The 11,777-nt window shown below is 38.0% G+C and overlaps 1 protein-coding gene across 1 annotated transcript in view; it reads right to left on the reverse strand.

Moving 5' to 3' along the window:
- Positions 1–232: 232 nt before the first annotated feature.
- Positions 233–11,777, reverse strand: part of LOC122800252 (protein Daple-like) — a 475,569-nt gene continuing 464,024 nt past the window's right edge. Inside the window, exons 19-21 of the mRNA XM_044069743.1 lie at positions 11,698–11,777; positions 1,011–1,094; positions 233–439 (exon numbers count right to left, since the gene is read on the reverse strand). The exon at positions 11,698–11,777 is cut by the window's right edge and continues 59 nt beyond it. Of these exons, the coding sequence (XP_043925678.1) occupies positions 233–439; positions 1,011–1,094; positions 11,698–11,777 (371 nt within the window). The remainder of the gene's footprint in view (positions 440–1,010; positions 1,095–11,697) is intronic.

The raw sequence follows: 11,777 nt of genomic DNA on the forward strand, positions 1-11,777 counted from the left end.
AGGGCTATTCAGCATAGCATGCTAACTCCCCTTTGGCTGCTATACATCCTATCAAGGTTCCAGTGCAGAATGGGTAATGCCTGAAGTTCTGTAATAATATCCCAGATTTGAAGTGCATAGCCACTGTCACATAACCACTCTCATAAGTACATTAATATCTAAGAAAAATATAAAATGAAACATACATTCAAAACGTCAGATATCAGATAAAGAGATTTGAAAGTCAGTTCACTTACTTTTCCAACTCAGTGCTGAGTTCTTCTTCAAATTTGCGGGCCAGTTTGCAGGCAGTTTCATCTTTCCATTTTGTCATGTTCCTCTGGATTGCCCTGAGCTCACTATCTTTCTCCCTAAGTTGCTGACGGACAGACTGGCTCTCACTACTCCCAGAATCCTTTAGCTGACTCCGTTGTAAATTACTGATCTCACTAATGTGGTCCTTGATAAAGAAACAGAGAGAGAGAGAGAGAGAGAGAGTGCAGTTGAACTCTGCTGTTTTTTCTGAAGAATTGTTTATCCTTTATTTTGTTCTAGAAGAATACTTTACTAATTATTTTCTCCTCCATGGGTTGACTTGAGAATGTTTTCATTTCACACTGCTAAGTTATTTTTTGTCCCATGCTGATATTACTACTCTGTACAACAGTACACACATATACACTCACACACTTGCAGTGCTTACACATGCACACCATGCATGCACATGTGCACATTATATATATATATATATATATATATATATATATATATATATATATATATATATATATATATATAAATATATATATTTGTGTACACCAATACATACAACCGAGTGTTCCTTGTTCTCTTGTTTCATAGAGTCTCCTAACTGCAAATGCAGATGCTTTTTCTCAGTACCCTGGCCAAATTTTTCAAAACTAGAAATACTATCTGAAGCCATCCCCATAAATGGACAAAAAGGATCTTGTGAGCCTATGCAATTAAAATTTACATATAAATGGTATAGATAAATTTAAAAAGTGTCCTACCTGAATTAGTCGTTCTTTCAACACTTCCAGGGCCTCCTCCTTCTCCATAGAAAGCTGTTCTCGCTGCTGTTTTAGTTCACGTTCCTATAAATAAAAGCAGGACATTTTCTATCAGCTAAGGCCTGTAAATTCATCATATACTTAGTCTGCATAGAATGAAATGTCCTACTAGTTCAGAGGATGACACTTCTCCCCTGTCCCTTTCATTTTTTATCTGTACTAAACTGAAGCGCTCACCTGCATTTCAGAATCCATGCACTTTTATGTTCTGTATCATGACTATGCACTTACAAATCAGATTATGTGCAAACTGGAATGTTTGACAATCTGGTCCCAAACTTACAAACTTGAAATGGCACACCCAGTAAACTGTAATAAATTCATCTAGACTCCTGCTCTATAAACTGTGTGAAGCTGATTAAATCACTAAATAGCCCAAAGCTCCAGAATCCCATCCAAAAAGTCAGTCACTTTATCTAATGGATCATACTAATACAGAAGGAATTAAAGAAATGGGCAGTCTTAGCACAGAATGGAGGACAAAACCAACAAGCAACAAGACAGACGATTAATATTTGTTCTGTTAGCATTATGCATGCACCATATTGTTCCACATAATGTTATTATTAAAATATAACATCTTATATTTCTTTGTAAATAGTAATAAGTAAACCCTTACATATGGAATGAACGGCATGAGACATTTTCATTCCTTCTTTTCTTCTTTCATTTATTCTCTAATTTGTACTTTATCCTACACTAGCTGGCAGGGGACCTACATGGTATCTCAGCACGGTATGGAAATTAGGTAGAGAACCAGTCTTAAGAGGGATGATAGTCCATTAGAGGACACATGCACACACTCGCTCACACAATTCATGCATACCTATGAACATTTTAAAGACTCACCAGTAAGACACACCAAATGAGGCTTTGAATGATCTATTAAAATTCTCTGCTTTTCAAAGAGGATGCCACCTTATATGCTCTAGATGTATACACAAATAAGAGTTTGCCTTGAAAAAGCCTCAGGTGAAACAGAGACTTAAGAGAAAAATAACTAAAATCTTTCAAAAGTGGGCAGCATACACAAAGTTCTCCAAGAAGTGCAAATACAAAATCACACCCAACAAGTTGAGCTTCTTTACATTCAAGCAAGATTTGCAAAAGGAATTTCTAAATGTCACCTTTTTTTGCAACAAATACCACAGTAATAGTATTGTACTTAACCATTACACTACTGAGTGCTTTGACTCATTCATTTTTTTTCTTTTGCAATTACCTGTTTCGAACATTTTTCTGTTCATAATTCAGCACCTTTCATCCTCTTTTATCCACACTATTGCTTTCTGTGTGGACTGTAACTCAGAAGAGACCATTCACAACAGCTCCTTCAGAACAGTTAGCTTTCTCTCCCACAAATACCAGCACACTGTAGAGTTGGCCCATATGTCTCCAGTGCACCATTAGGTATTGGCATCATCTAGCTTTTTGTTCAATACTTTGTTAAACTATGAAAATAAGCCAAGATAATTCTGTTCCATAAACATGATAGATCTACCTCCATTAATAATGTCTGCACTATTTCTCTTCTATTTCCACTTTACCAGTTACTAGCATCTGCTTCATTATCACAGGTAAAAGAACATTTCCTGTCTATGGCTTCCTTCACACCACAGAATAAGAACTTGCCCTTATATATCCACTGTTACCAGATAAGGGAATGTAGAGGGGATTGATCTGAAACAAGCTTTGTTCATGATTGGAGTAAAGTCTTAGATTTAGTATTTTAGCAGTGCTTCTTTTACTGCGTTTCCAAAACACAGCCTGCATCCTAAATGCAGCTGTTTCCAAGCCATTTGGAATATTAGTCTTTTAAGGTTCTTAAAATCCTACCTCTCCTAAGCTCCCACAAGGATCTGTTTTACAGTTGTTGGTTATATCCAGTTTTCATAAACTGACAACTGACCATACAGATCTCTATACAATCTTATCCCTTCCAAGCTCCCACAAGGAACTGTTACATGTGTTGGTTATAGACAGTTTTCATAAACTGACAGCAGACCATACAGATCACTGTAAAATGCTACCCCTCCCAAACTCCCACAAGGAACACTGTTATAGATGTTTGTTATATACAAGTTTGATTAACTGAAAACCGACCATACAGATCACTGTAAAATCCTATCACTCCCAAGCTTCTACAAGGATCTGTGTTATAAACATTTGTTATATGGAACCTTGTAGTGCACCTTTTTGAAGGCTGGCTGATTGGAAAATTGAGGTATGCCTTTTTTTTGGAGAAGCAGCAATTGGTAAGGTAGTTTTGAAACCAGAGTAGGGAATTGGGGCTTATGCCTATTTGTAATAGGTGATGGAGGAGGATGTTGTAGTCAATGAGGTCAAAGGCTTTTGTAAGGTAGAGAAAGATGACCAATGAGATTACCTCTGTCTGCTGCTAGCAGTACTTCATTGGTTAGGGTCCACAGAACAGTGAATGTGTGGCGAAGCTTTTCTCCTCTGACCTCCATTGAAAAGGGGCACTGCCCAGTTAATAAATAAATACATACATTTTCAGTATATTACTTGATTGGTTTATCCTACTCAGGACTGTGTGGCTTTTATAGGTGAATGCAATTGATGAATTGCATTTGGTATTTGTTTAATGAAATGATGTCCATGAACTAGCACTTTAAATTCTCTTTGTGTTGTGCTTTATATATCATATACCACATTGAGAATAAGATGCTCACAGCTGGATGGCTTAGTCCAGAAGGTATCAAGCAGTCTAATGTGCACTTGGATGTATGGATAGTAAGGAAGTGTAGAAATGTGTTAATTTTATCCCTAATTATTTAAACAGCAGAATCTCCATAAGCTGTTAGTGGGGTGGGCCCATCTTCTTAAATAGTTACAATACATTTTTATATGATTGTTGTGTTAATTAGTCAATCTCTTTCTGCATTCCATACAACATATTTCACTCTTCCTCCATAACCTCAGTGCTTCATTTATTTAATGATTAGTTTACCAAGTCACATTCAGACTGGAAGAAGTAGATAATGCCATGAAATTAAGCACTGCAGGGATCACCATTTTACTCTTTTGCCATATGCAACATATCTTTAACAAAAGTATTAATAGGCATTCATGACTAACAGGAACTCATTAATTTGTAAGACATGCAACTTGTCAATTCTAGATGAAAATTCTAATTCAGTAAACAATGAAACAATTTCAGATTATGTCATCCTCTACATTACAAATAAGTTAGATGGGTTTCAGCAGCAAAAGTGTGAATCTGGGTTAGTACGTTTTTAAACACTTCAGGTACCAAGTAAGAAAAGTATTAGTGGAGAATACTTTGTAAACAAAGCAAGTAAAGTGTTACAGAGGTTATCCTGCAAATATCTTTTTATTGTGGCCTCTACTGGATATCAGGAGGGGCCGAGCAACTATTTATTATCACTTCCACTTTTTTAACCCTCTCTCTCTATCAAGGGACACCCCATCCCCATGTGCACTACCCACTTCACTATTGCTAGCAGACCTTCATTATATGGTGTTCACAGGAGGACAATAATAATAAATAAAATGGGTTTCAATATACTTTTGAAATAAAGGCTTTTAAGGCACTAATTTAAGTAATGCATAATATTAAGACAATAATATTAACAAAATGTAAATTCACACTGAAGAAGAGAATGTTCTGAATTCAATTTTATAGCGTGGATATTACATCTTTTACTGAGAGTTCTGGGGTACGGCCAAACCAGTTTTCTCTAAAAAAGGAGAATCAGCCTCCAAAGATGAGAGGTGAAGGGGATGGGGTATTGGATACTGTGGGATGGGATAAAGGCCACTTCCTTCCAAACTTGGAGGGGACCTATTTCCCGTTCTTCTACCTTGCTGCTTGTTCCAGCCTCTTCTACCACTCCATCTCTGAAGCTCCTTTTCATTGCCTCTAATCTACTTAAAATACGTCTCCCTGGACTTCTTGCGGGAGAATGGCCATTATTGTTGCTGTTTTTGTTCTAATCTGGAACTGGAGCATGAAAAGCTTGATTCACCAATTGCATATTTGTCCTTTCTTTTCCAACTTCTGAAATGCTTCTTGGGATGAAGGGCCAAATAGCAGCTCTTTATCTAAGATAGCATTTAATAATTTTCCCATGCAAATCCTGAGGGAGGGTCTGAATCCTAATCCCAGCATGCTCTCTTACAATGGTGTCTATTGCCATCCTCTCCCCATCCAGCAAAGGCATCAATTACTTCACAACTGCAGTTAATGGTATATTTACTGACTGTAGGGGTAGGCTGTCTTTGTTAATTTACAAAACATGTCTTTAAGAATTAACTTCAAATTCCTTTGTCACATTTTTAATTTGCCTAAAAATATTACCCAGAAATTGAATAATATAGGTTTATGACCCTGAATTTGAGGGTTTATGAGGTAAACATTTGTTTTACAAAATGGTATAGCTCTCTGCTTCACTACCAGTAGGAAGTATTTTGAGCTCTGGTTCTAACATGTGTCTCTTTGCTGCATTCATAGACACCACTACATGGGTGGCAAATACTTTTTCAGCACATTTGCAATGGTCAAGTTACTCAGGAGCTAGTGCATATGCCAGAGAGTGGAGGTCTGCTGATTAGAAGTTGGCAGCAATAAAACATGGATTGAAACCCTAAGTGACTGAATCTCACGGGTTAGCTAAGAGTGCTTCACCTGAATGGCAGAAATATCCTGCTGCAATAAAGTTCTCTGGGAGGTAGAAATCATCTGCATTGTACTGCCACCTCCATCACAGACACCTGCAACTCCCTGGGTCCATGGTGCAAAGGAAAGGAGCCCTGCAATCTAGGTAACGGGTTCAATAGGCAGCCCTGTCACTGGAGGAACCAAGCAGGGATGGGGAGGAGGGAAGAGACACAGGCAGGTGACTTTCCTGTCAGGGGTGGACATAGCACATTTGGGTACATATTCGGTGGTTTGATCTCCTGGTGAAGACTAGAGACTCCACTGCTCATCATTCTGGAGTAAGTGCAAGGCTGTTTGCAGGGAACACCCTTTGCAAAAAATGAGAGACATCCTCTACCTTCACCCCATTGTACACCCCTCCCCAACACTTTTGATGATTGTGTGTGGGAGTTAGAGCATATAAATAAGAAAATATCAAACTACCCCTAATGTCTGTATGTATAATAGCACCTCCCAGTTTCTCTCACCCTGCCAATAGGGAACGAAAGGATGACTTCAAAGGGATGGGGCTGATAGACAGACAGTGGGGGCAAAAACTGCAAAAAATATTCTGTGACCTGGACTGTTTACAATGCTGCCATCAGAGGGATTAAGACAGATGGGGACTCTGAAATAGGAGTTTGGGTCCAGCGCACTGTCAAGTAAATAATTATGTGTGGCTAGCAATGTCTCTAAAGCCTCAAGTTCTCTAACAGCCACATCTTTAACAGTTTTTGGGGCTTCCACATTTCCTGTGGTGGTACCTTTGCTTCGGGACTTTTTTTTTTTTATTTCAATGGAATTGACTCTTTAGCATAAATCATATTATTATGGTGTGTAGTTTACACTGGAATGAGAGTCAGGCATCATGGCACCTATCACAATACATTTCCAATGCTTCAGAAAGGCCCTGAAAGATTAAGCAGTTTTGTCTTGTTAAAAGTTTTAGAGTTCTCACAAAAACAACAGTCATCTCAACATGTAGAGATACTAAAGATGGTAATCATTCCTGGGAACTCATCTATCTCCCCTACCCCCTGGCATACTTAATAATGACGTTTTCTAGGCACATCTAAACACCTACTTGAGGAAAAATCCTCAAAGCAATCAGAAAAAAACTAAACTAACAACTACAACAATAACATCAGTAACATTTACATCTGAATAAGGAGTTAGATAACATTATTCCCCTTGTGTATTACTTATAGTAATTCTTTCTTTTTACCTCAGTGAGGTACTTGTCATCCTGTGGAAGTCAGCTTTAAGGAACTGTCAGTCTGAGGACAGCATGCTTCTTGAAGCAAAAAAAAAAAAAATGAAAGCGGCACAGGGTGTTCTCTTCTTTATCACACAGCATCATACTGGCATCCTTGACATGAGGAGAGAAGTTCCTCTCTGGGAATTTCCAACGGCTTGGAAATTGATCTTGCACATGCTCAGTAACTTATATGCCTGTATTACTTAGTTACAGTGGCTGACTAGGTACAATACACACAATGATCTACATCCTCCCTCTTTGATTTGTTCAGCATGCAATAGGAGAACAAATATTTTACAAGCTAGATATCACATTAACATTTAACAGTAAATAAATTCAAGTCCAAGTCACTGTGTATTTTGTACTGGGTCTGGAAATTCTACCCAATCTGGTCACATAAAAACTTTGACTGAGTTTAGCAACAGGCACAGTCTCTGGGGATTCTTTTACAAATGGAACTCTGAGGATTAGATTAGGATTACTTGAAGAAGGTAGACTGTCCTCTGGAATTTGAACAAGTGCAGAGTCACTCTGAGAAATAGAGACTCCGGCACAGGCAATCTGCTGCATCACTGTTTCAGAGACTGGTAGTATATGCCTTTGATTCCTTCTGAAATCCACTCCTTCAGACTGTACGATGTAAGATCTCAGTTCTTCACAAATATTCTGACAATTACACTCAGTCATATCCTTTAGATGTTTGCATTCTCATAATCTCTCCTTGTCTTAATGGTCTGAGAGGTTTGCTGGATTTATTGTAGTACAACTTTTGTGACTGACGTTTTTTCAAAAGTTGAGTCTTGACCATTCTGTTGTTCTTTGCATTTGGAATCAATAATTGTTTACTGATCAGAAGAGTTGTTCTAGTCTGCCTGGACATCAATCTCTAAGCAGGTGAACCAAGCAAATTATCTCAAGGAATGTTTCTGAGATTAAGTAGGTTAAGAAAAACATCGGTGCCATCTCTCTTGGATTTCTCCAACAAGTACTTTGCACGTTAAACTGCACACTCAGCTAATCCATTAGACTGTGGATACTCAGAACTACTAGTGATATAGACAAAGTCCCAAGACTCAGCAAAATTCTTGAACGGCTGACTTGTAAACTGTGCACTATTGTCAGATATGACTTTCTGTGGACTACCATTGACAGAAAAATGTCTCTTCAACTTTGTAATGAGAGTGTTGGATGTTAAGTTAGGAAGAAGGTCAATTTCAAACCAATTCGAATAAGAGACTGCTAACACTAAGTAATGTTGACCATTACATTCGAAAATATCAGTAGCAACCATCAACCATGGTAATTCAGGAATCTGGTTTAGCTGAAGTTGTTATTTTTGTTGGTGCGATTTAGTACTGTTGCAAATGGAACATGCTAGAGTTTCCTTCTCTATATATCTTTTGACATAGAATGCCAAAATGCTATGCCTCTTGCCCTTCTTTTGGTTGAATCAGTACCTGGGTGACCAAAATGCAACATTTCAATATATTCCTGTTGTAATGCTGAAGGAATTATCACTTTAGGACCTTTCATGATGATTCCATCTCCCATCATCAGCTCTTCTCTATGAGGAAAATACTTCTGTATGTCAAGTGGTAAACTGGTTTGTTGTGCTGTCCATCATGGACTGATAACATGTTTCAGCTTCTGGAGAATTGGGTCTGAAGATGTATGATTTCTGAGTTCAATAAGATGTGATGACGAAAAAATTCTGACTTCTATGACTTCAAAGTCTGCTTTCTCATTGTCATGCTGTTCTGTTGTTTGTCTGGGTGCTCTTGACAAAGCATCTGCAAAGTATAGAAATTTGCCTTTTGTATAGACAATAATGAAATTTTACTTTTGCAATTTTAACATCATGCATTGCAAGAGAGCTGGGGCTGTATGAATTGGTTTTTTCGGAGTTGTCACTTGAGGTTGGTGATCAGTATCTATTTGAACAGGTTTGCCATAAATATAATCACTGAACTTCGAACATGCAAACACTACTGCCAAAAACTCTTTTTCAATTTGTGAATACTGCATCTTAGTTTGGGTAAAAGTTCTGGATGCATAGGCTAATGGTATGCCTTCTTGAAAACATGCTGCACCAAGACCATACTCTGAAGCATTGCATGAAAGAGTTACTGGTTTCTGGACATCATAATATCTCAAAGTGAGTGGACTGTCAGCTTTTGTTTTAGAACATTAAACACTTTTTGGTGTTGTTCCAACCAAGACCAGATTACATTTTTGCATGTCAACTCATGTAACAGTCCTGAAAGCTCACTCAGGTCTGGTTTGAACTTTTCTAAATAGCTGACCATACCAAAAAAAGTTGTAAAGATGTGACATTTTTCTGGAAATGACATCTCAAGAATTGCTGCTTGCTTAGACAGATCTGGTTGTAAGCTAGAACTGGTAAACAAATGACCCACATAAGTAACTTCTTTCAGTTTGAATGTGCATTTCTGAGGGTTCAGTTTAAGACTTGACTTCACGTCTAGAACTTTTTTGAGGTTTCTGTCACATTTGACTTCACCATTGCCCCCTACAATAATGTCATCTACTATAATAGTACATGGATAACCAGAAAAAAATTTGCTGCATCGCATGCTGAAATACTTCACTAGCAGAATTTATCCCAAATGGAGTTCTCAAACATCTGTATCTACCAAACAGTGTATTGAAAGTGGTTAACAATGAAGATTTGTGATCCAGCAAAATTTGCCAAAATGAACTTTTTGCATCTAAGACTGAAAAAACAGTGACATTTGGCATGAGAGAAGCTACTTCTTCCACTGTGCGCATCAGATGATGAGGATGTTTATACCTTTGTTTAAATATTTAGGATCAATACATATTCAAATATCATCTGAGCTTTTCTTATGAGCTATGACCATGGAGGATACCCATTCAGTCAGTTCTTTTACTGGAGTAAGGGCACCTAAATTCATCATTTGGTCAAGTTCTGCTTTTACTCTGCTCTGCATTGTTACTGGAACCTTCCTTGCTGGTCTGACAACTGGGCTTACTTCACGGAATTTGGGACTGGAAGTTTGCCAAGCATGTCTTTGAAAATATTAGCATATTCACTAAAAATATTCTGTGTGACACTATAGTTGTTGCTCAGACTTATACGGTGAGCCCATTTATTAAATGAAATCAGTCCCATTCTCAAACTGATTTTGAGGCCTAACAGTGACTGCACATATCTTTTGACGAGGTAAAACTGCAAGTTATAGCTGTTTCCAGCAGAATGGCATGTGAGAACTACTGCACTATCAGTTTGAATCTCTTCTCCACCATAAGCAACTAGTTTTGCACACTTTGCAGAATCAAGTTTCCCACCAGCTTTTACTTTGGCAAACATCTGTGCTGATATAACATTGGACTTGGATCCAGTGTCTACTTTAAACTCTGCAGGTTTCTTATTAATTCACAAAATATTTCACTTAAGTTTACTTTTCTGATAATAGGTGCACTGAAAATTCTAGCGTCAGAGAAACACATAAAGAAAACTAACTTTTCAAAAAAAAAACAGCTGTTGTTGTTTGTCTTTTGGCTTTTTTCCGGTAAGGGGTCGCCACAGCGGAACTCTGGTCCACTAATGATTGGTAGTAGATTTTTTACGAAATGCCGAGGTGCCAGCTTGATGCCCATTTATGCACGCATGTCTTTCTAACGCTACCAAATAGTGGGGAGGACATGCAGACTCCACAGAGAAGGCACTCCCAAGCCAAGCCGAGAATCGAACAGGAGAACCTCTTGCTGTGAGGTAACAACGCTACTGCCGTACCACCGCGGCATTAAACTAGTTTTGCACACTTTGCTGAATCAAGTTTCCCACCAGCTTTTACTTTGGGAAACATCTGTGCTAATATAACATTGGACTTGGATCCGGTGTCTACTTTAAACTGCAGGTTTCTTATTAATTCACAAAATATTTCACTTTCACTTAATTTTTCTTTTCTGATAATAGGTGCACTGAAAATTCTAGTGTCAGAGAAACACATAAAGAAAACTAACTTTTCAAAAAAAAAAAACAGCTAAAAATGCAGGCTGAGGTCAGAGCCCCCTTTAACCTTCCTAGTTAAATATACCTATTTTGAAATTAGAATCTAAAATCTCTGAAATCCAAGCACAATACAAAAAGGTAAAGTTATTGCAGCATGGCTTTTTTCTTTGTACTTAGCAATTTCTTGGATTTTTTTCCCTAAGAATTCACATTTACTCATTAAATCTACAACTAACACAAACCACCACAGAAATACTGTCAATCTTCCAGAAGGAAATTAATTACAGTGATGAGGGAGAACTCAAGGCATGTGACCTATTTTAGATCTAGTTCCATATTCTGGACCTTTTACTGAAAGCTGCATCTTAAAGGTGTGTGTGTGTGTGGGGGGGGGGGGGGGGGATGTGCCTGCAGAAAAATGAAAACTGAATTTATTACCAGCCAATGGAGAATAAAGGTCACAAATCCCTGCATAAAGGTCACAAATCCTTGCATATGGTTAGAGTCTCATTGAAGATATTTCTAACCTCTTTTTCCCATGCAAAGTGTACTTGATGAACTAAACACTTGCATGTCCAGGATTCAGCAAGGGCGTGTCTTGTAAGCATTATAGCTAAGAAAATGCAGCATACTAAGTTACTTTTGACATCACTCCATCAGACCTTGCTAAAGATTTTTTTCTTTCTCTTACCTTTTCACGATGAAGATGGTGGGCATTGCGCCTCTGTGCTTCCAGCTCATGAAACAGCCCTGCCATATGATGCTGCAGCT

Source organism: Protopterus annectens, chromosome 4.part0 (assembly GCF_019279795.1).
Source record: "Protopterus annectens isolate FY-2018-M chromosome 4.part0, PAN1.0, whole genome shotgun sequence".
Taxonomy (NCBI): Eukaryota; Metazoa; Chordata; order Ceratodontiformes; family Protopteridae; genus Protopterus; species Protopterus annectens.